This window comes from Lutjanus erythropterus, chromosome 2 (genome assembly GCF_056507025.1).
Source record: "Lutjanus erythropterus isolate fLutEry1 chromosome 2, fLutEry1.hap2, whole genome shotgun sequence".
Lineage (NCBI taxonomy): Eukaryota > Metazoa > Chordata > Actinopteri > Lutjaniformes > Lutjanidae > Lutjanus > Lutjanus erythropterus.
The window spans coordinates 39,556,399-39,584,180 of record NC_139318.1 but is presented as its reverse complement, the minus strand read 5'-3'; the positions used below and the strand labels follow the sequence as shown (position 1 = coordinate 39,584,180).

Here is a 27,782-nt window from a genome sequence, read left to right as displayed (position 1 = left end):
TAATAAAAAGGTAATATAAATTACAAGAAGCACTAAGTCCAATAAAAAACAGGTGTGCAACTAACAGTTATTTTCATTGTTGATGAATCCCTCAATTTTTTTTATTTTTATTTTTTTTTGATTAATCGATTAGTTGTTTGGCCAATAAAATGTCATAAAATGGTGACAGATATTGATTAGTGTTACCCAAAGCCCAAGATGGCGTCCTCAAATGTCTTGTTTTGTCCACAACCCAACGATCGTCAGTCATAATGGGGTAAAGAAAGAGAAGATATTCACATTTAAAAAGCTGAAATCATAATTTTTTTTCTTGAGATATTACTTAGAATGATTTATCAATGATCAAAATAGCTGGCAATTGGTTAATAATCAATTAATTGATTAATTGTTGCAGATCTAGTGTCTTATTTGTCCAGTGTAGGAAGCTAAATAATGCTTAGTATTACTTTGGAGTCACTGGGTCACCAGCAATTGAAAAAATTTTTTCTTTTCAAATATTTATGTAAAATAAATATATTACACTTCAGAATAGCTGTCAAAATAAATATGCTACATGAGACCAATTCAGTCTAACTTTCACTAATATGGAGATGTCAGCACAAAGGTAAAAACAACATGGTGTAAGAAAATATGCATCTTTGTTAAAATTTTCAACAAAGGTGGCAGCCAATAATACAAAAGTGTCCTTCGAGTTAAATAGGAAGGGAAAACCCTGCTTATATATGCATGCGTGTGTGTGTTATTTGTTTGTTTCTGTCGCAATCAATTGCAGTGCAATCAAAGACTTGCTTTCTGGGTAAAGGCACTCATATTTTTCTTGGCATTTCTATCTAAAATGCTTCACAACACAATCTTTGCCAGCAGAGTTATAATGAGCTACAGGTTTAGATAGAGCAAACAGAGAGAGTTTACCCCAAACATGAAATCAATTACAGTTGTGATGAATATCTCCACTGCATTCACTGATCTCTGTTTACAGATTTTGGTACTGGAATAATAGTGTTCAGTGTGCGTTTCTGTTGTGAGTCTCTGCAGTGTGCTCATCCATAAGGTCTGCTCATTATTGGCCTATTAGAGGGGCTTATTTGACCCTCTCCTTCTCTGATGGTAGTGTTGTTCAATTGATATCCTAAGACCCACTATCAAATGAGGCCACAGTGGAAAATAAAAGTGTGGGACTAGTGTGTACTCCTCATTGAACTGCATCTTTTTCATGTGTACACCCGTGGTACACCCTGTAGTACACTCGTTCTTGAGAGGGGGTTTTGATTTTTACTTGTCAGTTATGCTGGGAAGATATTTTAAAAGATCAAACTCCAAATAAATGTTGACGTCAACTCCATCAGTCTTACAGAGTGGACAAAATGTTAACTTTTTAAAGCAGCCATTTTATTGTTTTAACTTCTGAGAGTTTCTCTTAATGTTAATAAAAACACACATAAGCAATAATTCTTTTTTTGGTTTGATTTAGAACAGATATGGAGTTGACTTGTTATGGTCGAGACACATCTGACAGCAATATTATTTAATTTATTTGTAATACAGTAATACACTGTAAATGGGTTTATAATACACATGTAGATATCTATATAATTTAAATTATTCTTTTATCAGCACTCTTATTTGTAAGTGGATTGCTGTAGTTTGATGTGACTTGGTGTGTTTGTGTGTCTCCCGCGGACGCTGCATGGCTGGCTGCATCTTGTTGTGGCGAGGACAGTCTGATGGGACATCAGGGGACACGATGGAAATAAGTCTCGTGTTATCCCAGACAATGTCTTATATACCAGTTCTGCTTTTACTAGTACTTGAATTTGATCCTTTGTCAAATAAACTAAAGTTTACCAGTGCTTGAGCAGTATTCCCACCTATTTGAAACCAGGAAGTGAGACGGGGTCCTCAGGCTATAGCTAACCATTTTTATGCCTGATTAAATTTTTGTTTTGTTTTTTTTTTAATCTGACATACAACTTTACAGCACCACCATGTTTGTAAAACTCCTGTATAGAACAAAGATAATTATAATAGTACACTTTTATATCTATGTTATCAGTAGGTATTATTAGTTTTAGATTGTCGAGGCTTTTAACACATTTTTAATAGTTTGAAGTTGTGAATTCAGTGTTTTCCAGGTCCAGAGCAAGTTTAGAAATGAAAAAAGGCCAATACATTTCATACATATAAAATCTTAAAGAATAATTTTTCATAAAAAATTGGAATTAGAGTGTTAATATTCTTTTTTTTTTTTTTTTTGGTAGGACATTATTCGTCCCAATTCTCAAGAATGCGTGAGTAATATCAGAGAGGCAGGATCCTGAAGGACTGTGTGAGCAAAGAGGGTTAATTCCTTCATGCGATTTGCTAATTCCCCACCACTTCTCAAACTTCTGTTATCAGCTGCCTGGTGTGGATTTAATTGAGGAGAGAGAATAAATGTCTAACACACAACAGACACCACCACCCACCCCCCCACGCACACACACACACACACTCTCCGCCACCTCATTCCTCTTTTCCCCAACCTCTTAAATGGCTCGTGAAGGGTGTTGCGGTAACCGGGATAGTAAACAAACCAATTTTTTTTAAGTACTATACTTAAATGGCCATTTTCTAGCCTCTCTTTACATTGAAATTACCAAGAGGTCGCCCTGCAAACAGGGACGGTTAACCAGACATTCAAGATGTCAGAAGAAATTACATGACCGTGCTTGAGGATGCTGGTGTACAGACGAAATAACAAACATAGCAGAGCACTAGACCCTTTTATTGTAGGGCTGTTGTTGCAAATTCTCATAATTATGCTTGTTTCTGTTTCCGCAGTTTTCCAAGTCCATGGTGCTGGATGTATACAGCGATTATGTGAACAACTTCACCAACGCCATGGCTCTCATTAAAAAGGCGTGCATGTCAAAACCAGCTTTTCTGGAATTCTTAAAGGTGAGTTTCAGCCCATGAGCACAATATAGTTTTTATATGTTTGTTTTCCATCAGTTTTCAAATTAAAGTAACCCAGTTGTGTTTTAGCCCCTCTGTTTGTTTTTCTCTCTAGTGTTCAGCAGATGTTGTATCTAGCAAAGCCCCAAAGCTAAAGTCTTCAATAATAAACACTTCTCAGTTTTCCAAAGAGAAAAACAAACAATACCGTGTGTAAAAAGGTGGTTATTTACACAAAAACTGGGTGTTGTTTGCATTCGGTTTATGGATGGTATTAAAATGTATTTCTTGTTCTTGAGAAACTGTGTTCTCTGCCAGGGTTAGTCAACAAAAGAAAATCTTCAGCTGATTGATGGGTCAGTGGGAGGGCTGCCCCCTGATAGTCGAAGATTCGAATCATTAGTCCCAGATCCTGCAGTCGACTGAGATTCTTCTAGCTGAGCGCATTATTTCTCCTTTGTCAGTCAGTGTGCATTACAGTAACAGGCTAAAACAGATAAAAGCTTAAAAAAATGCACAGGAAAATATTTCAATAAAGACTTAATTGAAATAATAAATATGTTTTTATATTAGCTGGCGCACACTAGAGGTTAACTGAGGCGAGAAGGTGAAATGAGTGATTGGTTAATATCGTTATTTATCATTATTTACTTTGCCTCAGTGAGGCTTAACGTTCACACAGTTGCTCTTGACTCCAGCCTGTGGGAGCAGCTACATTAGCTGTGCAACGTGCTACTGCCAAGTTTAATGGACTAATCTACAAAATAAACACTAAAACAACATAAAACATGGCAAAACTTACAACTTTGAAGTTTGCAGTCAGGTCAAGGACAGCTGGAATCGATCCATCATTGAGCTTGAACCGTTATCGGCCCTCTTTGATAAGGTGAAGAAGTAAAATGCACACACACACATGCGCACACACGTTGTCATTAAACATAAACTTTTTATCCACTCAGCTCCTGTGTCGTCTGAGGCTGGAGGCTGATGTAGAGATTTGTCCTGGTACTTCAGAGTAAATGTTCAGTAAATAGCTTGTCACTCAAAAATAAAATGCATCACGTCTTCATACGTCCCTCCCACCCCGAAAATAGTGGATTGAGACGCATATTTCTCCTCATGAAAGAAACACCTGCAATTTCCCGTGTGTATATCGACCAACCAATCAGCCGACAGTCCAGAAGGTGTCATCCCTATTGTCTAACATGTAATTACATTGAAGCACCCACCCCTGTATAACCCAAGGTGCTAATTCTAACTCTGGAAATGTCCAAAGTTGTCCAGGTGATGAAAATGTCCTGTGTTCATGTTGTAATCACATGATTATTCTTAGAATCTGTCAATAACAGGCGTATAAGTATATGTTTCTCTGTGCACATCATATTTTTAATATCTCTTGAAAAGCTCCCATGAATTTTACAGCACAAATAAACGAACTGCAAATTATGTGCAGTTCTTGACTAGAATACAGGCTGATTCACAAAAAGATATGAAATTGAAACACTTCTGGTTTTCTGGTTAAGTAAAGAGGGAATTTGACAAGATTTCACAATCAATAAAGAAGCGTTTTTCTGTTTACTTCATATTTCAGATATTAATTATGGATCATGGGCAAGGGGAAAAAATGTGCCAGGCAGCGTGCATAGAAAGTGCCAAGAAATGATTTAAATGTGCTGAGTTTAACAATTCCCTGTGCGCCCAGCATTCATGCATGAGTATGACCCGGATCATTGAGCTGTAATGCTGATTTACAGAACCAGATCACACAGCTGACAGCCCTGCATGTTACTCCAGATAACATGTGTCCCTTCCTCACTGTTGAAAGGTTCCTCTGTCTTCTCTCCTGCTGCCTGTCGCAGCTCTCGCTGACAATGTGAAGACAGACCAAATCATAAATTGGCTAGACGCAGACTGCAAAATACCCCGAATCAATGACAGACTTCATTATGCTGCTTTTAAAATGTTGCTGAGGCACATGACCGTAAGCATGCAAGGACATTTTACAGACTCTGATGGCAGTTTGCAGACATAATGTAATATGAGAGCTGCGTTTGAAGGGAAAAAATCTAGGTGAGTTCAATGCTTTTTTGATGGAATAGAATTTTAAAGAGATAGCAAACTGATTCTCATTTTCTGGGTAGTAATTACAATTATTCAAGCAATTAAAAATCATAAAGAAACAATTATTTTATTGCAAATGGTATTTGGATGTGTACGACTACAAGCAACATTTTTTTTTACATTCTCTTCATTTTGTACATCGAAAAAATTGAATATTGAAACAGTAAATTGGACAATATGGAGTCATTGTGTCCCAATAGCTTGTCCTTATTTAGACCACTGGTTTCAAACCTGAGGGTCCCAACCCCCATTATGGGTCCCCAAAGCTTCACGAGGGGGGTTGCAAGGGTTCAGCTTTTCTTATTTGCCCGGTTGGGTAAATGAGTTAGAAATCTACTTGCCCAAAGTCAATTTTTACTTTCCCCTTTATAAATTGTCTCTGTATGTATGTATGTATGTATCTCTGTATGTGCAGGTGGCCTGTATTTCAGCATTTCATTAATTTCTCTGAATAAAACTAAATGAATTTGTATTCCTAAATTTTAGATTATTATGTAAGATATAAACTTAAAACAGATCTGACTGGATAAGGGTGAAGGCTTGATCACAAGCTTTATTCACAGACCTTCACTTTCTGCTAAACATCTTCGCCCTGCAGTAGAGACGTCCACAGTTAAAACAAGCTAATTGAACAGTGAGAAGAAAACACTGAATTTGTCAAAAGAGAATCCTATTAAGGATGTGTGATTGTTAAAGAAACACATAATTAAGAATAAATATTTTTCCTGTTTATCCATCTAGTTTGTTTTGGTGTGAGATGCCGATTTTCGAGATGTCAGCTGTGGGTATGTCTGTGTACTGTCAAATATAATGGAACTAAATGGCACTTGGCTTGTGGTGCTCAAAGCACCAAAAAAAAAGGAAGACATTTGAAAAATTCAACAGCGATGTCTCTTTTCACAAAACGTGACCCGGTTACTCAGCTCACACAAACAATCTAAGTGGATAAATAGCACTACAAGTAAGGGGGAAAATATGTATTTTTGATTTTGGGGTGAACTTAAAAAATAGACTGAGAATTATATTCCTAAAAATATCTGGAAAATAGTTAATCTAAATCTCTTGTTTCACACAGACTTTCTGGAGTTGTTGTGTTCAGTGTTCGGGTTAGTTGCGCAATTTAGATATAGATATAGATATAGACCAGTAGTTCTGAACATACATGCACTGCAGTGAAGAACTATCCACTTCAGTGGTGTTAGTCGGAGTGGAGGCAGCTGGTGCTTGGACCAGCAGGTAGGACTTATTATTGAACCCGCTGAAGCTGTCCTGGGCCTAATCTACTTAACACTAGCTGTGGAGGGAAATGTCCACTTGACAGGTCTAATGACATTTGCAGGCTTGCCAGTTTCCCCCTTTTTCTTGACATCAAAACCAGGTCTCAAGTGTTTTAACACCCAAAGTTATCATAAAGGGAAGGCTCCATTCATTCCTGCATACCATGAAATGCTGAGGCCTCTGTTAAGGTTGCCTGGCAACAATATATCTTACAGAACAAGGTGAAATATTTGTGATTGTTATGTCACATCCAGATGTATGTGTATTGCATTTTAAGTTGTACAGTAACAGTTGGTTAGAGCCTCTGTGGATATACTACAAATGGTAACTGAGAAAAAAAACTCTCCGTTTTGTGTTTTAAGAAAAAAAACAAAAAAACAGCTTGCTCTATTTCACACAGGTTTCGCCCACTAATGGGATCTTAAAGCTCAACCACTTTCCCCTGCAGAGCAGCACACTGAAATTTGCAGCTACTTGCTCAGCCAGTCAGGTCTAATCTTTTCCAGTGCTACTAGAATCCACTTCAAGTCAGTAACTAAAGGAAAAACATGACATTGAGACGACTTACTTGTGGTCAAGGAAAGCCACCTCTCCTCCCTGTGCTTTCCGGTGCTGCCCCTCATGTTGAGCGTGCCACTGCCGGCGGGGGGGGGGGGGCTCCTGGTTGTTTGGACTACAGGTTGCTTACCTCAGATGCTCTGTGAGTGATACGGATGATAACAGCAGTGCTCTGCAAGTTCAGAGTTCAACTCACACTGATTAAAATGAACTAGTTGAGTTCATTCATGTTAATTCCTTCAGTTTTTACCCTACAATGTTATCTGGTAGCTGGATTCATGAGATCAGCAGAAAATCAATCTCGCCAGGCTTCAAATCATCTGTTTGCGTCCGCACCAAATGTGGTGCAGCCAGTCAGTGTCATGGGGGGGCTACTGGCACCTGTGGGCGTTTGTTTTAGGTATGTAGACAGCGAGAACCAGTGGCGGCTCCTGAAGAGGTTAATGTAGATGATGTGATAGCATCAGTCATATCAGAACAAGAGTATTTCCTCATTGAAAGAAGACTAAAGAATGTCTCTGAGGGCTTTTCTTGATGGTGTTGGATGTGACGGGCAGATGGTTCATCCAATCACCTGTGTTTTTTTTAAGTTGCCTGCCCTTTTCCAAAGTGTTTCTAAGGACAACTATCCAGATGATACTGTTTAACAAACCATCTGGCGTGCCTGTTTACCTACAATGTAGTTTTGTGCAAATCTGTCTACTTGTTTGGAAACAAATGTAATTGGTTCTTTACAAAATGCTGAAAGTTTGCCTTGGGTGGAGAAACTTTGCTGCTGGTTGGCTTGTGATTTCCTCAGATCATCATTCAGTCACAGATATTATTCAAGACTGGACGGATGCTTCAACTTGATGTTTCTTTTGGGATTTGTTGTCAGTGTGGCTGATGTTAGGACTTGTTTTTTCAGGCCTGTTAGGCACAATTTACCAAAAAAATTGTGAGACTTCTAACGTTGAAATCTGCACTGATTTACTCAAACGACTTCAAAAAATTACTTGAACTGGCTCCAGCAGTACTTGTTTGTTTGTCTGAATTGCCTGTTGCACTCATCATGCATGAGCCAGCATCCTGGGTGCTGTAAAACAGTGTGAGAGCATCATTAACAAACTTATTAGTTCATTAGTTCAGTAGTCGCAAAAGGATATGAACGGATCTGTTTGCATGTCAGGCGCAACACTGAACAATGGTGCAGACTAGCTTGCATCACCCTATGTTGCCAAGTTAGCTTACTCTCCAGATGAAATCAGAAAAGAAAGACTTGTCTGTGTGTGTGTGTGGGGGGGGGGGGGGGGCTTATCCCTCTCCACACTAGAGGTACTCAGGTGTCCACAATTTTGGACTTGACCAGAAATGGATCTTGTGCATAAATTAGTTAAAAAAAAAAACAAACAAACAAAAAAACCCCACCTGTATCAAAAAGGGCATGGAGAACCACCAGACCTGATCTGGGCGAGGGAACACCAGCAATGGCAGCAGCATGATCTGCCACCAATTAACAAGCAGCTGCAGTCGAAAACAGAAGCAGTGTCATTTTTTTTTTCTGCACCTCACAGTTCGCTCTCTGTGTCGTGCCTGAAGAAACTCATTTTTCTCCTGCAACGATCATAACAAACCACATGATCAGAGGTGATAGATAGTCCGCTGTGAACCATTTTGGAATCAGACACACAGATCCAAGACCTGAGGCACCACAACAGGACTCTAGCTAACCTGATTAGACTGAGGGTAACTAGGACTTGGCCTGACTTGGGTTTTGATCACCAGGGACCAAACAGACCCCTGAAGACCTGTAATTTTTATTCATTTTATTCAGTTTCATCAGCTTGCATGCGAGCGTTCTTGCCCGTGGTGGTCTATGTCATTCCACCTCCCAGACTAACCCCAGGCTGCTGGGTGCCTTCTGGCTGATTACATGAGGTAACCCACAATTTCTGGCTGTCTTTGTGGAGAAATATTGACAGAACGGAGTTCCCAATACTCCTAGCTGCACTCCACCGCCTCCTCTACTCAGTGGTTCTCAGCGGTTCTCAACCTTTTGGAGTCATGACCTGGAGGAATAATCAAGTTGATGTTCACAACCCCACAAAAAAACTTCTAGTGCAGAAAGTCAGGTTGATATTTCCGAAACTTGATGGGAGCTCAGGGCTCTGGTGGAAATGTTGATGGTGGGCGTGGGAGAAAAAATCGTGATACTTTTTATTCCTGAATCGTTGTTTTTCATATATATGTGTGTGTGTGTGTGTGTGTGTGTGTGTGTGTTTTTGTGTATTAAAAACAGCTTTTTCAGTTAGCTCAATGCTAACACATTATAGAAAACAGAAATTAGCATCATGCTAATATTATCTTGACAAACAAATCCATTTTGCTTTACATGTTTAAAGTAAAATGACGTGTGCATATTTTTTCTCTGCTTTGTGGAAGCAAACTAATAGCTGCTCATTTGTGTGTGTGTGTGTGTGTCCGTCCAATCTGAACGCATGCATGCACACTTTGACTCTCACAAACACACTAGATAAAATCTGTTAAAAGGCAAATTCTATCATTGATACAGGCGTAGTGTAAAAACTGTTCCTCAGATTAAAATATGTCTCTCTTTTGACTAAGTACTGTAGTTTGTTAAATTTGCTATTTTATGTTACAAAATGCAAACTTTTTATTAGTGTTTGTGTTTGTTCATTTTTTAGCTGTCAGTGAGGCTGGGGCTTCTACATTTCCAGCTATATTTTGCATATTTCTGAGCACTTGTCCCGTAGGTTGAATGTCATTAAGAGGCTGATGTCGCTGAGAGATGCTTCCTGGCTCTCATTCTGCGCTGCTTGCCACAATATTTAATTTTATTCCCCACAACCATCTGGCAACCTCCGGAAATTATCGTGCAACCCCCTTTGGGGCTTCCGACCCCTAGGGTGAGAATCACTGCTCTGCACTGTGGGAAAGAGGCAGTCCTGCACCATCACCTTAAAAAGGCAGGGAGATGATGAAATATATCAGTCAAAATAGTTCAGTCTGAAACGGCTGATGGAAACATGACTCAGTTTGGTGTTTCCCACTAGTGATTATGACCGACAGGACCTCTCTATCAGCCGAGAAAATTCAGGTCATGTCATGACAGATGAGTCAGATGAACTCCTGCTGCATTGATATTATCTGAGTCAGTGTTATGATTTTAGTCTGTGTTAAATTTGACTGAACACGACTGCCCTCCAAAAGAGAGTTAGAGAGGTTCCCCTTAAAAAAAAGAAACCCTCTCACCCATAAACGTCTCTCTACCTGACATCGCTCCAGCATTTCCATCTCCAGTAACATCTTGACTTGGTCAGGTATGATGCAAAAATGTCACTCTGTGCTCCTCGACATTTTCATGGCGTCCACTCAGGGGTCACGTTGTGCATCTGTCCAGTCGCTGAGCTTTGGATCTGGCAGATAAAAATAGCATCTTTGAGATTACTGCCCTCCTGCACTCACCTGTGATTTAATAAGTGGGTGACTGCCGACCACTGCTGTCTCCTTCTAGTGAGTGTGTGTGTGAGTTGTTTTGCCAGATTGGTGTGTGCACTAAAAAAAGTCACCAAGAGGCTTCCTCTTAAGGCCCATTTACACTGAGCGGTCTTGGGCTGATGCAGTTCTTCCTGACCTGACAGACACAGCATTTACACCCTACAAGTGCTGTAGTCTGCCCTTAAATACCAAATGAAGAAGAACTCGGTGGAACAGTAACAACTACACATGTAAGATAGTGACATGTGCAGCTGCAGCCACAGTTCCACCCCGACTTGTAGTAAACAGTCATTTATGAAAGGCGGTGACTGCTTGAAGTGGATCACCAAGGATTAATAATTTAAATTTGCAACAACCAGTAAAGGATTTTCCCCTGATAGTCGACAATTCGAGTCATTAGTCAGAGCCCCGGTAGTTGACTGAGATTCTTCCGTCGAGCCTTCCTTTTTTTCCCCTCTTTTTATATATTTAATTTTTATTTTCATTTATTAGACGGTCCGCTTATTAAAAAATATCCTCGACCGCATGCCCTAGAAGCATCCAGAGGGTGAGTGAGTGAGCCTCATGTTAACTTAACATTAACAACATGTCCAGTATCAAGTGTTCTTGTTATCCTGAAATACACATTACCATTAGTTTTGTCTGAGACTGCTGCACTGTTGTGTTGCCATTTATGTTCCACAACATTTGTAAAGGCTAAACTCTAAAGGATAACATAATGTAAACACAGATTGTAGGCTACCACCCTGTCATCTGTCATCAAAATTACAAAATGTAATGCTAGCGTTTTGTCCCTCATCATGTCAGTAAATTTTAAAAACACTGCTTCACTCTGAGTTCAATTTATATTCAAAGTTCGGCAGCAGAAATCACTGCACTTTTGTGGTACTTTCCAGATATGGCAACACGCTCCCCTGACAGTGAGTCAGACATAATAAATATCCCCCCTCAGTCTTTTGTCCTAGAAGCTCGAAAGAGTTTTGTGGCGAAGAAAAATAATAATGACTGAATTTTATTCTTGTTCTTGTTTTTTACTGTGGTCTCGATTTGGGTATTGAGAATTGTGGAAATTCACTGGTATTGGTATCATCTAGTAAAAGAAAAGAAAGCAAAGAGGATTGATTTTTTTTATTTACTTATTTTTTTGCATAGTGTATAGGTGTTTTTCATCTGCTTCCCGCTGTTATTGTTTCTGGACAGGTAGGGGGTGGTGGAGTGATTTTACCTTCCTGTGTTTTGAGCTGTCCCACAGGGCTCTCAGTAGCACCTTTTAAAGTGGTGGAAATGTTTCATGAGAATTCAATATTGGCAAAATCAGATGGAACAATATTTCTTCCAAATACCAGTGGAAGTAACAAACTAGAACTGCTCAATTGATTATTTCCCCCGGTCGCAGGGGGAATAACTGACTAATCATTTCAGCCATTTTTCAAGCAAGAATTTAAAACAAGGATTTGCTGCTTTTTTGACATATATTATAGAAAAAAAAGTTTTTAAGTTTTGGACTGTTGGTTGGACAAAGTAAGCAATTTGACGATGACGCTTTGGGATTTTGATATTGACATTTTATACATTAAATTATAAAAAATAATCAGCATGGTAATCGATAATAAAAATAGTCTTAGTTGCAGCCCTAACTTCTAATGGACAAAATATGATAAAGTGCTCTCTGCGGTGTCATGCTGCCCTACATTGAATTAATATCCAAATGTTTCACCCGACTTTTTGTAGCCAGTAAGGCTAAAAAAAAGAAAAGAAAAGAAAAACACTGCAGCAGGCACAGGATTTTAAAAGTGACAGTGAGTGAGGGGAAATTTAGATTAAAGATTTGGAGAAACAGAAATGCCTGCCATTGATGATTCATTGAATATAAACTGTTAAAACACTAACTAATAGTAGTGGTTTTTGATTGATATGTATAGTTTCGAGAAGACTTTGTACTTAGTGCTTTTCCACCACTGCCAAATACTCTGCCTTGAAAATGGTTTTAATACAATTCGTTGATATCTGGTGCGTGAGGATCAGTTACTAAAGGTCTGATAATGTGAATATTATGACCCAAAGAGTCGAGGTATTCATCATTCATCACCCAACTGAAAACATCAGATAAACTCAAATATTTGTGAATTTAATAGACTGCAACATTAAGGGCAAGAGAAAACACTAATTAAGGCTGGATCATGTTATTACAATCACAAATATCAAGTCTCACATCATAATATTAATATCAATCCAGTTTATTTTATTATATAAATATTAATTAAATTGATATCATCAACGTGCGTCATCATAAAAGTGCAGTTTTCCTAGTTTGCTCTTAAAGTAAAAAGAAAACAGATTATATGTTTACTCCTGCACTCTGAAGCATTTCAACAACTGTGTCTTACAGACCTTACCTTTTCCACCATACCATCTATTAAATGTGTCCAGTCATTTGCTGTTTTTTATTGATGGTGTTATCGTGGCACAGACTTGACACAACACTGAAAAACGATATCTTCTCCTGACCTACGCCCACGCTAATACATTAGACATAACACACTCAAAACATCTCCTCTTTCATCCTCATATGACTAACAGACCCTGATTTTTATACCTTATTCACCCACTCGCACGCCTACACATGGTCTACAGAGAATTCTGACAAGCTCCTCTCAAAGTAGCACGAATAGTTTCCTAGTGCGAGAATATTCCTCCAGCTGCATGCCCTCTTTTAATTTTTCTTCTTTTTTTTGTGTTTCCAGAAGAAGCAGGCCTCCAGTGTTGACCGGATCACTCTGTACGGCCTCATGGTGAAGCCCATTCAGCGATTCCCTCAGTTCATACTGCTCCTGCAGGTATAAAATGTTGTCTGTAAAAGGCTAGTGATTTCATTTGTCTTACTGAATCCCTTCAAGTCTTACTAGCTAAAACACTTCCAATATGAGAGTCGAATTAGAGATTCAGCAGCACAGATGCTGATAAAGATGCAAAGCTGCAAGGCCACAGAATCGATTATGGATTTTAACCAAAGCACAAGAAGTACTAGCTCACATACTTTCACACTGGGGTTAGCTAGAGCTTGAAAAGTAGCTAGCCACATCAGTTTTTTATATTGCTGGCTTTACATCCCAACTCTTCCACTTTCTATTCTGTGCAAAGATTTGGATTTGGGCTTGACTTGCTGGATCTGCAGTAGCTCATTTCATCCCTCAGTAGGCATTGATTATCCATGAATTCAAAAGATAAGTTCTGAATGTGAATCAGGCATTTTCTCCCAGCCTAAACTCAGTACTCCCAAGAGGAAGTGTATGTATTAAATCATACATTACAGGGAACCAGAGCTCAAGGCACCGGGGTACGTCTGAGATGCATATCAAGACAACACAGAGCTCTGACTGGGTCATGGATGCCACAAAGCCCACACTTAGACAGACTCTGATTTTATTATTTACATTGTAAAAGGATGAGCCTTACAGACTTTACATAACCACTGAAAAGTCAGTGCGGTGTTCACAGTTACCTAAATCCTCTGGAATCTGTGACAGTGACACACCTGAGCTCAAAGAGAGTAGCTGACCCAGATTTGAACTTTTCAAGGCGAAGGCAACGCTCCCAACAAGAGCACATTATTTTCTTACAATTGGGTGTAATGCAGGAAACGGAGGAAAGTACCGTGGGGATAGTTTGGATTATTTGAAGTGGGGTTCTATGAAGTACCTATAGTCAGTGTATTACGCACAGTGGATGTCAGTTGGCATGCCCCCACTTTGGAGAAGCCGCAGAAGTACTTTTTGCAAAGGCTATTTTAGCCACATAAAACAAAGTCCCACCTAAAAAAATATTATCAGTTTAACTGTATGCTATATTGAGAATATTTTCCCTGCTTTATTACAACTCAATTGGTAAAAACAGTAATTTTACCTCACAAAACAAAGGAGTTACTGGTCTACCACTGCCTCACTTAGTTTGTTAGTTATTGTGTGACTTTGGCGTTTCAGAGGATTCGTTTGGATTCACCAGTGTTACACAATATCCTGCAACTCCTTTGTCTGCACGGTAAAATTACTGTTTTTGTCAATGGAAAATTTCCCGTTTCAAAAAAAAAAAAAAAATGCTGTCTGAAGGTAAGGTAAAGTGGAAAAATATTCAAAATATAGCATACAGTTAAACTGATACTAAAACTGAGCTTTTTTTAGGCGGGATGGCTTTAGGTGGCTAATCCAGCATTCATATGGTGTTGGAATAATTGGAAAAATGAGTTTCCGACACGGAAAATTAAACTGAATGCCCCCTTAAGTGGGGAAAAAAGACTGGGGAAAATTTGAGTTGTTGTCTGTTGACGTTATATATGCAGAAACATGGCAGACAAGAGTAAATGTTTGGTTGATAGCTATTTATCTAATATTAATTAAGTATTATTTATTATTAATTCACATATTGCATATCATTTTTCAGCTCCCATGTAATCTGTAATATGGTATTAGATTGTAACCATTAGTTGCTGTCCACATAGAGTGACCTAGATTAGTTAGAAAAGCTATTTATTCAGTTAAGCCTGATAAAAAGTCAGGCAAAGCAAATTTTTAGCTGTTTAAGGGAATTTACTGGTGCAGCATCCGTGTTGTTTCCACATTACGACTTAAAATCTCATCAAAGTCGGAAGAACAACTTCCCAACTGGGACCAACTGAGGAGCACATGAATGCAGCGTAAAATATGTTTGCCTTTGGCCCTGTGCTGAGCGGTACATTACTGAGCTTCCTACACTGGTGCTCCTGTTGCTTCTCCAGATTGAGGGCTGTCGACCACCATCTGCTGTAGGTAATACACTGGCTATGGATAAACCCCACAAAAAAACCCGAACTACACCTTTAAGTCATAAACAGGGAGCGGTCTTAATGTTTTTTACTTGCTGTGTCTTTACTGAACACTTTTCCTTGTGACCTTTTCTAGGACATGCTTAAGAATACACCGAAGGGCCACGTGGACCGTCTGCCCCTGCAGCTCGCTCTCACAGAGCTGGAGATGCTGGCTGAGAAGCTGAACGAACAGAAACGAGTTGCTGACCAGATTGCAGAGACTCAACAACTAGCCCGCAGCGTCAGTGATCGCCTGCTCAGTAAGGTGACTGGATACACACGCGCTCCCTCGTGTACTGGCACACACGCACACACATATGGCCCAATCAAATCAGCTGTGAGGCAGCCTCTGAGCCCTTTAACTCCTCTGCGTTGTTATCACTGCAAGCCAAATACCTATAAATTAAACTAGTATATGGCAATCGCTTATATCACTTTCCCACACATTAATCTGGGGAGGCATTTTTATTTAGAGAAATTATCTTCTAGAAATGATGCCCATTATCATCCCTAAACAGTACCAAATGCAATGGCAGAGGCGTTGCCTCTCCATTACCACACTGAAATTACAGTCCTGCCGCTGCAAATCTGAACAAATGCTGCTCTGAATAAGAAGAATTAGGGGGTAAATGAGACATTTAATTGGAAACTGTAAGAGAGCTATCTCTTTCACCCTGTCGCTCTTCCTCTCTCCCTCCACTTTACCTCCCGTCTCTTCCCCTCTTGCACTCCCATGCTTACTCTCTCGCTCCACTTATACACTCTTCTTCTCTTTCTCTAGTGTGACTGCATCCTCCTCTGTCTTCTCTCCCTGCCCCTCCCTTTATTTCTCTCTATCAGCCGTTGCTTTCCAGGACTCTGAGATGAGCTGATTCGGCCAATCTCCTCCACTCCACACAGAATTCCATTTGCTGCGGTGACATTGCAGAATTCCAATAGGAAGCAGTCTCCTCTATTGCCCCCATAACCATCCAATGAAATATTCATTCTTTGTCTCAAAGTATCTAAGTCGCCAGAATAGGACAGATAACAATGTGAGCGAGGATGGGTTTCGCACACACGCACTCCCACTCACACAAACACACGTGCGTGGTGCAGTGCCCTCTGTGCCTACTGATGCTTGAAGACTTTAAGGGTGTATTCTTATAGCGGCCCACCTCTTGAGGGAGCTGTACAGTTTTTGCGGCCATCAAAAGGCAGTCCCGCTCGGACTAATGACTCATTTTGTGTGCTTTCCGAGCCGCGGCCGAAAGCAGCTACAGATTGCCTGCGGATAGGACATCCTCCTTTGTGAAATATGGTCAGATGCGTTACTGCACTGCAGGTCGCAGAATGGACACAGCAGAGAGATTCATTATTCGCTAAAATTTGTTCTTTTTGAGCAAACACAAACATCAAAGTATCAGGATGTGAACTCCATATTAGGATCTAACCTGCTGCTTCCTTGTAGTATAGTGGCTTCACTTAATTTGTGATGCACCTGACTTAGATTGGCGCAGTATGCATAAAACTGAAAGTATTGATTAAGGCAGTCATAAAAGAAGCTGCATTAAAGTGATGTAAAAAGCTTTGTCTCGCTGTTTCTCTTTCCCAAACATATGGATGTGCACAGCAAGCACCAACATACTGTAGCATAAATTGCATCTGTTATTGGATCCTTTAACTGTGTCTGTCTGTGTGTGTGTGTGTGTGTTTGGGGTGGGAGTGCATGTGTGCAAAGATGTGCATGCAGCAAACCGCTGATGCATTTATATCTCCATGTGTGGTTGTCTTGTCATTGTCAAAAGGATTGTGTGTCCCACTGCTCATAAGCTAAACCAGTTTAAACTCTGTGAGAGGGGTATGTTGGATAGTGTGGTACAGACAAAAAGACAAAGAACCATCTGAAAAATGTGTATTAAGTATTTATTTGAAGGGACAATTCACCCCGAAGTCAAAAATACATATTTTCCCTCTGGCTTGTAGTGCTATTTATCTGTCTAGATTGTTTTGGTGTGAGCTGCAGAGTTTGGAGATATTGGCTATAGAGATGTCTGCCTTTTTTTTGAACATGATAGAACTAGATGGTACTCGACTTGTGGAGCTCAAAGTGTCAAAAAATAGTTTGAAAAACTCAACAGCAATGTCTCTTTTCAAAAATCATGACCCGGCTACTCAAGATAATCCACTGATCTTGTTTTTTCTCTTTTAAAGTTAGGAAGTAAAATATTTGCACTTTGCATTATAATAATAGTCTGTTTTTTAAGTGACTGACGATCCAATTATCACTAATGCATATGGCCCTAATCAGACAGACAGACATCCTTTCCAGTAGTCCTGACAAGTGTGATCCAGTCATAGAACTACATATTCAAACAGATTTAGTGTGGACAAAGAGCAATGTGCAATGTGAAGCAATGCAATGCGATAGTCTGATGTTTGCATGCAGTTAGGTCAATGTATTACCTTTATCATTGGGCCTAAACCCAGAATGCTCTCAGAACAGAGGCATTTTTCTTTATTACTAATTAGTTTTGTAACTGTAACCTGTAACAATGCCTTTTTTGTCAGCTGAGCTGCCTTGCCAACTTTTAGAGAGACTGACCCCTGGTGGCGCATGCTCCATACTACAAGTAGAGCGCTTATATATCAGTTTTATAGTCAGGAGAGCATCTGTATTTATGACAGTACCTAAAATCATACCATCAGGATATCTTCATACCATGGTTTACTGTAATACCTTTATACTGTCCAAGCCAGATTTCAAGGTAAACTGTTTTGTTGTTGAAAACAACAAAAAACAAGGATTTCTGGCAGCTCCTGTACCCTCATTAAATTGAAGAGTATCTTCAGTTTCCTCCCATCCCTGTAAACATGTGTGTTTCACTAAGTTTCATGAGCATGAACAGACTGGAGATGTGTGAGTGTGGGTGTGTGTGTATGTATACGCACATTAAATGACCTTCTACAGCATGAATGTGTTGCTAATCCCTGATGAGACATCTGTTCCTCCAAGCCTGACTTCTGTGTCCTCCAGGCACTGAACTCTGGAGGACTGGTCCTTTGTGATGCTGTCTCTCCTCCGCCTCTGATCTGATTGCTTGTGTCCCTTTTAGCAACTGAACTCGGAGCAGGGGTCACTGGTCCTTTGTGAGACGCTTATAGAGACTGTGTACGGCGAGCGGGGACAAGTCCTGAAGTCGAAGGAGAGAAAGGTCTTCCTCTTTGATGATGTGCTCATCTGTGCCAACATAAATGTCAAGTAAGTCCCTGTTGTAGGAGAACAAGTCGAGCTAAATGCCCTCGTATTGAAAAATACTTTGCTAATGCGTTCATAATTTGTACTTCTAGCATGAAGTTGTGTTTAAGTTTTGAAAGGAGACTCTGCTGAACTGCAGAGTTACACTCTTAGAAATAATGGTTCTAAAAGAGTTCTTCCTAAAGGACCGAGGTTCCTCCAAGAATTATTTGCCTCTGAAAAACTGAAGAATGCTTTCTTGAAGAAAGGGTTTGTCACGGATTCTTGGTAAAGCTGTGAGTGCTGTTGAGAACCATTTTCATTGAGAGAAAGATTTCTTCAAGGATTGTTAAAAGCCATGAACTCTTCTGTCAGGGGTTCTCTTTACTGTAATATGAATGGTTTCTCAGCAAAGCCCCCTTGGTATGTTCTAGAATATATTCTTGAAATAAGGTAAACATTACTGTTTACTGCAGCTCTCCAGTGAAGTAGATACATAACTTCTTGTTAAGATAAACTGTAGCTACTGTTTTTATATTCGTTTGCTTTCGCTTTTGTTTTTATTATCTCAAATAAAATTTTAATGTTCTTTTAATGTTTTATTTTAATGTATTTCTATGTTCTTGCAAAGCACCTTGAATTACTTTATGTTTGAATGATGCTATATAAATAAACTTGTCTTCCCTGTAAAAATGTTCTTGGCAGAACCCCCTGGGTAAATTATAGATGAAGACAAGGATATATAAAAAGGTTCTTGGCAGAACACCTTGGGTGGGATCTATATTAAACCCTTGGAATATAAAAGGGTTCCTGATTGAACACTTGGGTGGGTTCTAGATCAAACCACTGGAATATAAAATGGTTCTCTGTAAAACTTCCTTGGTGGTTTCTTGTTAGCAACCTTGAAGGTTGGAAAGGTTCTGGACAGAACCTCCAGACCAACCATCTCAGAGATGGTTCTTGTTATAACCCTTTATTTTGAGTTCTAGGTAGAACTCTCTGAAAGGCTTCCAATTTCTCCAAGATCTACCAGGAACCAAAAAGGGTTAGGATTGGGGTTTTCCTGTGGGGACAAGCTGAAGAACCATTTATGGTTCTAATTGGCACCTTTATTTCTCAGAGTGTAGCAGAAACAGCTATTAGGTGGCACAGGGCTCTAATGTGATGCCCTGGGTTTTGTGAGGATATTTTGGCAAACTGCAGAGGAAAGAGAAATAGCTGCCAGGGGTTTTGAGCACTATCTGGAGTTGCAGGAGCTTTATCAGCGTTAAACAAATGGTAGAATGCCTAACTACAGCTACAGGACTCCTAGATTACTGACATAAAACATTTTTTGGTTTCTTTCCAATTTATCTTATGTGACAGCACCATTGATCACATCTCCAACTCTCTTTCCCTCTCCCCCTCTCTCGAGAAGTAAAACGGGGAAAGGGATTTTGTACATTTTGCAAAGCTCCTGTCAAAGATGTCGCTTAAAGCCCCCTTCTTCAGCCTTCAAAGTAATTATCACTCTACGTCTCATTCAACTCGAGTGTCCCGAAGTTGACTTTGTCTGCCCTCCAGGATCTTGACAAACCGATCACAATGTTGATTGTCTGCGTGATTACAGGAATACATGAATAGCAATGAACTCCTCCTCACAGCCAGAGGTACAATTTTGGCGGGGAACATGGGTGATCATACAGATTCTAATTCCCACTCGCAAGTCTTCTTCGTGACAATTCAAAGAGCGTCTCCTCCTATGGAGCGCTGGGTTGTGGGGCCGTTGGCAGGAAAGGAAAGGAAAGGAAAGGGAGGGGATTTCTTTTAGGTTGTTTTCCTTCTTAACGGGATCGCTCAGATTGTTTGACGTGTGGTTGTATGAGGTACTTACAGTCACTGTATTACCTACAATAGATGGTGGTCGATACGCCCCCATAAGGAAAAAGAGAGGGGCACCAGAATGGAAGCTAATTAATCTGCTGCTGTGGACAGAGTCAACAACAACAGCTATTTTAGCTGCTTGACCCGGTACTGCCATTTTCAATATGATCAGTACTTTTTCTGAAAAACCTCTTGAAATCTGAGACGTGTCTTCTGCCCTCTGGTGGATTATCAGTGCACTGCAGGCAGCGGCTGACCTGTGAGTGCAAAATCCCACATGGCTGCTTTCATGTAGTAACATGCAAGGTTTTTGGAAGGAAATCTTATTATAAATAACAGCTATATTGTTTCTAATATGCATATTTATAACCTATAATTACTATTTTGTACCTTATTGTATAGTAAAATCATTGAAAATGTTTGTATCAAATGTGATTCAGTGGGTATGTACGTTAATTTATCTGTGAACCCTCAATCATTATATTGTTGTCATGGTACAGTCTGCATTATGTGTACCACAATCACAAATACACTGTTAAATTATTAACTAAAAACTAGTTAAAGATTGAAATGTTGTCTTGATAAATTTAAAGTGGAAAAAATTTGATTTTAATTGAACTCCATGGCTACCATAGTCTGTATTGTATAGTGACCAATACAGATTATACTGACCAAACTGTTCTATTTGAAAAAAGAAGTAAACCAATTAAAATGTGCAAAATTTTCCAAAAGGAGTTAACAATATGTTTTTATTTCTAAAATAAAAATTATTACAATCAGTGAATCTTCGTAAATGCCCAGTGTATAAAATAAGATCGAAACAAACATATACCATATGTCAAATGACATAGAATGAATGAATTTATTTATTTATTTTATTTATTTATTCATTTATATATTTAGCCAAAAGGTTGAAGATTCATTTTTTAAAAAATAGAATTGATTAGTCAGATTTTAAAGGGTTAAAAATAGGTCTAACTAAAAAAAAAAATCAACATTAGTTTAAGTGCACGCCATATTTAAAGCATTTTCTGTGCTTTACTTGGCCATTAGACAGCCTTTTCTGACAGGAAACTACTGCTAAATAAACCAAATAGTAATCTTTCCAAACCAACCAAACTCCAGTAATTTTACCTCACAGATTACTGGTCTACCGCTGCCTTTATATATTAGTTTTTTGTGTTATTGTGTGACCAGTGAACTACTCTTTAAAAAGACAGTAGTCACACAATAACACTAATTAACTAACATATTAAGGAAACAGTATACCATCAGCTCCCATGTTTTTGAGATAAAAATGCTGATTTTAACCATTGATTGATTTGGAGCAAGCAATATTTGGCTCATATAACAGTGATTTTTGCGGCAGTAATAGTTGATATTGATTTGTTTTCGGTGGTCCTTTTTTATATAAATATGTATATATATATATATATATATATATATGTGTGGACAAGGTACGCAACAAAATATAAAAATATATATATATTTTTATATTTTGTTGCGTACCTTGTCCACAGCAGTACATTGCTTACCGAGCTGTCTACTGTAGCTAATACTGAATATTGACCTCATACAGCCTTTTAACATCTGACTCTAAATTTTCTTGTCTTCTTATCTCCACCAGAGGGCCTCCAGATATCAGCAGCCTGGTCCCTGTTGGCCCCAAGTACACCATGAAGTGGAGCGCCCCCTTGCAGCAGGTGCAGGTCGTGGAGGTGGGGCAGGAGGGCTCTCAGAGCAAAGACACCTTCTTCCAGCAGAGCGGCGGGGCCAAGCGGCCAATCAGTGCCTGCGCCTCAGGTACAAAACAAAAAGAAATGTCCTATCTCATTGCTTCTCCCCATGTGTCATCCTCTAGTTAATCTCATCACTTGGACTGACTTTTAGTCTTAGCCCCATACTCTGACTCAGCAAGGCTAATCTGTTTCTGTTCTCGAGTGTCCCGCGGAGGGCTGTAGCTGCATCCGTGCTGCTTGTCACTCTGATTGAGGATGTGTTTGTGAGGAGGATAGTGATGACGGTCACTTGTTCCCATCTGCCTGGGGTGTTTTATCTTGGTGAGAGATGTGGGGGGAAGAGATCCCCCTTGCCGCAGCATCCCCACAGTCTCATTTCACTCTCTGATAGACCACAAACACATCGAGAGTGGAGTCATCAATCTGCAGAGATTATTCCCTCCCTTTCTAGGCCCAATTAGAGAGCCAGTAGCAGTAGATAGGAATCGCTGGTTGAAACACAAGTTCTCCCACCACCCCTCACTACACTCTGGTGTATACAGAGCTTGACGAGATCCCTGATAAATGCGCCATGGGAAAAGGGAGATACAAAGCCTTATCAGGATGTAATGGTACAGGCTTTTTTAAAGTTGCAGCTCCATGACTTAAATATTAATGGTGCCTTCTTCAGAGCTACCGGTGTCATGCTCGGCAGGCAGCTACTGTTTTGAGAGCTGTTTCAGATTCTCGCTGGATTAAGTTTTCACTGTTGTTCAGGTAGTGTATACTCACAACTTTGCTGCAAGGTTTTTGGGAGGATCATTTAAGGTTAGCTCTCAATGCAGCTTTCTCTCCTCCTTTACTAGCACTGTCAGTGCTGTGCCCCACAGAGGAGCGTGCTGGATTCTGACTCTGACATTGTCTCTTGGTTTTTTTTTTTTGTTTTTTTTTTTTCACCTTTTCGACACGGTGCGGTCACCTTAATCATGTCTATCCAGAAACCTCCCAGAACATCTGTGCAGGCCGTTCCCCAAATTTTCATTCAGACAGGCTGTCCCGTCTATTTATAGTTTCATCCCCTGTGATGTCATTCAGTGGTGTCTAGTCTAAATCCTGCGCTCCCTCAGCATGTCTCAGAATGGAATCATTTTTCATCTTCTGCAGACCCTCGTGCCCCTCTTTCTTGAAGTACGCTGGCCCTTAGGGAAATGCAGCCCCGTCTTTTTTACTCTCCCCTCTTCGTCTCTGCCAGTGGCTCTGTGTCTGTCGAGCTGTCTCTCTCAGGGCTGGTCCATATATATTGATTAAGGACATGATAATCAAGTATGAATTAATGTGCAGTGTAGCAGATGACCATATCTTACTCAAGTTTTTAGTGTCTCCACTGGTCACTGCTGAGGGCAAGTTACTTTATTTCAGTCATCATTCAAGTGTTTTGATCAGATCACAGTATAACAGTTACTTAAAGGCTGTGTGTTGTGTTTGCTGCCAATGAAAAGAAATGAAAAGTCCCAGTTTATGTTTATTACCAAGGCGTCCACAACTTGACTAGTTAGCAGCTACGAGTAACTGTGATTTTTTTTTTTTTTTTTTGCTGTAATGTGAAAAAAATCACATGAGAAAATGTTGCTTTGAGCTCCGAAATATATCTGTTCATAACGGTTAAAATGAGCAATATGTTGATGGAGTCTGGGGAGCAGTGAGACAAGCAGCCTCTTAACTCAAAGTGCAGAGTGTACATGTTCAGAGCAGTGGGCTTTTGTTTTCAGGATACCGGCTTAGCTTTACATTGACAACTGACAGAAACAGCTGATCAACCTACAGTCGAGGGCTCGTAGTTGCTTGTTATTGTAAATTTATGATGTGTGCGTCCTGCACTCCTGCAGTGATCCTGCTGCCTGCCTGAGCTTCCCCAAGTCTTGGGGGGGGGGGGGGCTTCAACCATAGCTCGCTTCAACCATAGATCTTAAATTAAGTAGAATGTCAACTTGCATAATATACAGTTTATGGCTCCAACTTGCTATTTGGACTGTAGTGCTAATTTATACATGCAGAGTTGCTACATATTGCTCCTTTAAGCAAACATGCTAATATCCCAGAGGGTCCCATGAAAAGATTCCACTACAAATAAATGTTCCACATTTGAAACCTTACATATTATTGCAAAATTTACTGAAAGTGTCAAAAAGTAAATGTAGAATTCCTTATTGAGCAGTAAAATGGTTCCAGTGTTTTACTATTATATATGATGTTTTTGGATTAATATTGCAGCTGCATTAATGTGCACGTTTACTGCTATAGTTGTTTAAGGTTGTGCTCGTTTTAACTACTTTATATTCTGTTGGGTAGTTTACTCTACAGTGCATCATAGTCAATAAGATCATCATATGTTTGCACTATTTGAGAGTTTACACATGTTATTTTGGAGAACATGTGTTGATATATATATTTTATATTGCAGCATAGCTTAAAAATGTTTTTATATTATTTTCAAGCCATATCGTTCAGCTGGAGTCTGTCTCTCTGTCTGTTTTGGTCAACACACAGAAAGCCCACCAATGTATGTGCCCTTGTTTTTAGTGTTCCAGTTGTTTACTCTCACGCTGTCCTACCTTCATTCTGCCCCCATTACACCTCCCTTATTGCTGCTTCTCTTTTGACCCGCTGTCAGGAGTGCAGTCTTTTTGTCGGAAGTGTACCGGTGGGCTTTGGCTGCGGATCATACAAGGGTTTTGATGCAGGTGTAGAAGCTGCATTGTTTTTAAATCCACTGGCTGGCGTCACTGGCACAGCGGCTTGAGTGCTAGATTGCTGACTTATTCCAGAGAAAGCAGGGATGGACCGCTCTGGGCTCTGGCCTTCCAACACCGGCGAGCTACGTGCCTGGCGGCCGGCGCGGATATCCGTGTCTGAGTGTGAAAACCATATCCTGCCTCACCAACGGGATTACGCTGGATTACAACTCAGCACATTCACCTCTCGGGCTGTAGCCAGCAGCAGGCCCCAGAGGACTCAACGAACCTGTGCAGGGGTCCAGACAATCCCTTTGGAGAGGACAGGAAGACATTGTTCTTGTAGCTTGCAGCGCGCGCTTTTATATTCAGATGTCTCACCTATTGATTTCCTTGCACAGATGACAGATGTCACTGGCTGCCTGTGACAAAGATCCCATTAAACCCCAAAAAGCTACAATGGAGCTCTTTAAATGAACAATCCCAGCCCACCCCTCTCTTCTTCTCACTCCCTTTCCTCTTTACGGGATTTACTCTCACTCCATTTATGCACGTGGATAGACAAAAGGTCCCCTCGGAGGAGCATGCCTCACTAAGCCCGCCTACCGGCTCAGCTCTCCTGCTACTTTTTTTTTTTTATGTGGCAGCAGTGGTGACAGTGCAGGACAGCTCTGGAGCAAAATCTACCTGCAGAATTTAATTAGGCAGTTCTCATAGAGCCTGCTGCTGGGAAGATGTGGGCCAGGGGAGCCGGGACGGAGGATGGCAGACAGGAGGAGACGCAGCTATCGATTCGCGGCAGTAGGAGAGGGAGACTTTGAAGGTAGCGGGCCTCGAATCGATGCTGAATTTTGCGTCTAATGAGACACCTGCATTCCTTTTGGCCAGCAAAAGGGCATCATAGCTCCAAATAACAGTTTCTCTATCTGATTGTTTTTACTCATAAATTCACTCTCTGTAGTTCAACAAATAATGAAGATCGATCCATCCGCACATCGAACCTCTTTTATTAGTGCCACTGGAGTTTCAGCAAAAGCAACTTTTCTCTCTCCACTTCCACTAGTTCTCATAGGCAGTGTCATTGTTTTCTCGTAGTGTAAAGTACTCTTTAACCTTGAACTTTCATGCATATTGTATGTCTACATCAGGATAGTTGGTAGTTGATAGATAGGATATTGTTGAGATCTTAGCCTTTAAAAGTCCAGTGTCTAAGATTTAGGTGGGTTTACTGGCAAATATGCAATATAATATTCATACTTATGCTTTTAGTACACCTGCTATTCCTGATTTGCCCGTGGGGGCATTTGCTGTCTTAATAAGAGCAGGAGGCCCTGTGCTGGATCTGTTATCAGAAATCCTATGTGCTGACATACAGTACAGACTACCTGACACATACCTGTCAAATGTAGACTACTATTAATGCAGGAGCTGCCGGAAGAAAATGTCTTCGTCAAGAAGGAGGAATGTGACACAAAGCATTGGGTTTTCAAGAAAAATGCACCAGTTTCTATTTCTTCACAGGAGCAAATGGGACACTAATGTGCTTGATGTGTTCACAGCACCTTTCAGTGCTCAAGGAATACAGCATCAGAGTCATCATGGTGCAAAATACAAGAATTTGCAAGGACAACCGAGAGAAGAGAAAATAAATGAATTGTTGGCAGGTTTGAGGAAATGTCAGCCTGCTTTTAGTCGTAGCGGAGAGATCAGTGATACAGCTGTGCGGCTGCTTGTTGCTAACAAAATAGCATCAGCATCAAAGCCACAGCCTACTCAGAGGATGAGCTTGTGAACACATGCTAAATGCTGCAGAAATTGTGCGCCTTGACAAATGGATCGTTCATTAAGTGTTAACATTTTCAGAAAGTTCTTGTATTTAATGTTAAAGAAAGGCAAAAAATTGGATGCAATGTTATTTATAGGCTCTTATACTTTTATTGGTATGGCCGACTTGGGATCAAATTGGGGTGCATGTGGCCCATGAACTACTATGAGTTTGACACCCCTGCCTTAGAATGAGTAGTTTATATCTACAGATGGTGGTCCTCTTCCACAGTCTGACAGTTTGCACAGGCATATTTTCTATAGTAGCCCAGAGTGGACAAACCAAAGACTGGCTCTAGATACGGTCTTTCGTGTTTTGCGAGAGTTTCATGGCCACTGTATGTTTTCCTGCATGCCTTGAAAAGGGAGAGTGAGATGAAGTGTTTGCAGTCTGCAAGCTCTGTGCAAAATCCTGCACAGTGGTAATTTATATGATTAAGATAAGATTAACTTCACTGATCCCACACTGGGGAAATTCACAAATTTGATGAAATAAAATTAAATGACTATAAATCAAGTAATTTTGTAAAATGTAAAACATTTCCTGGTTCCAGCTGCTTAAAATTGAGAATTCTTTTGATTTCTTTTTATCGCTGTGTATTGAACACCTCTGGGTTTTAGACTGTCAGTCTGACAAAGGAAGCAATTTGAAAATATTACCTTGAGCTTTGTAAAACTGTGATAGAAATTTTTTCATTCTTGTGAACTTCTTGTTCATTTGCAAAGGAACCTGCAATTTGCTGGTGATATAGCAAACTCTAAGGCTTCGTGTGTTGCTCTCCTCTTAGGTAAAGCGATCCTGGGCCCTCCACGGCTCTACCAGGAGCTACAGGAGCTGCAACATGACCTTTCAGTCGTGGAGGAGGTCACACTCCTTGTGGGCACGCTGCAGGGGATGTACCAGGTACGTGTCGCTTCATGTTTCACTTTTACTAGACTGCCTCAGAGGGAAACTGTGTACGTATTATACAACATATATAATGCAACAAAGTCAGCCGAAAGGCAAAGGTTTCCTCAGTCCAGCTGATTCTACAGGGCAAACCACTCTCAGGTTTTTCTTTAAGAGCATTCACTCAAAGTGGCCACAGATTAACCCTCAAACGTGCAATTCTCTCCTTGTAAAAGTTCTGCCAGTATCCCAGATTATTTACAAGACAGTTACTCAAGATATTGACTAGAATATCACAATATACTTATAT

General features: G+C 40.1%; 1 protein-coding gene across 3 annotated transcripts in view; it reads left to right on the top strand.

Moving 5' to 3' along the window:
* The window catches only part of arhgef10la (Rho guanine nucleotide exchange factor (GEF) 10-like a), a 181,937-nt gene that overhangs the window by 49,552 nt on the left and 104,603 nt on the right, over positions 1–27,782 (top strand). For all 3 annotated transcript variants that reach the window (XM_084739346.1, XM_084739337.1, XM_084739330.1), the window contains 6 exons: positions 2,821–2,937; positions 13,134–13,226; positions 15,324–15,494; positions 18,325–18,470; positions 21,937–22,112; positions 27,372–27,487. In XM_084739346.1, coding sequence (XP_084595472.1) covers positions 2,821–2,937; positions 13,134–13,226; positions 15,324–15,494; positions 18,325–18,470; positions 21,937–22,112; positions 27,372–27,487 — 819 coding nt within the window. The remainder of the gene's footprint in view (positions 1–2,820; positions 2,938–13,133; positions 13,227–15,323; positions 15,495–18,324; positions 18,471–21,936; positions 22,113–27,371; positions 27,488–27,782) is intronic.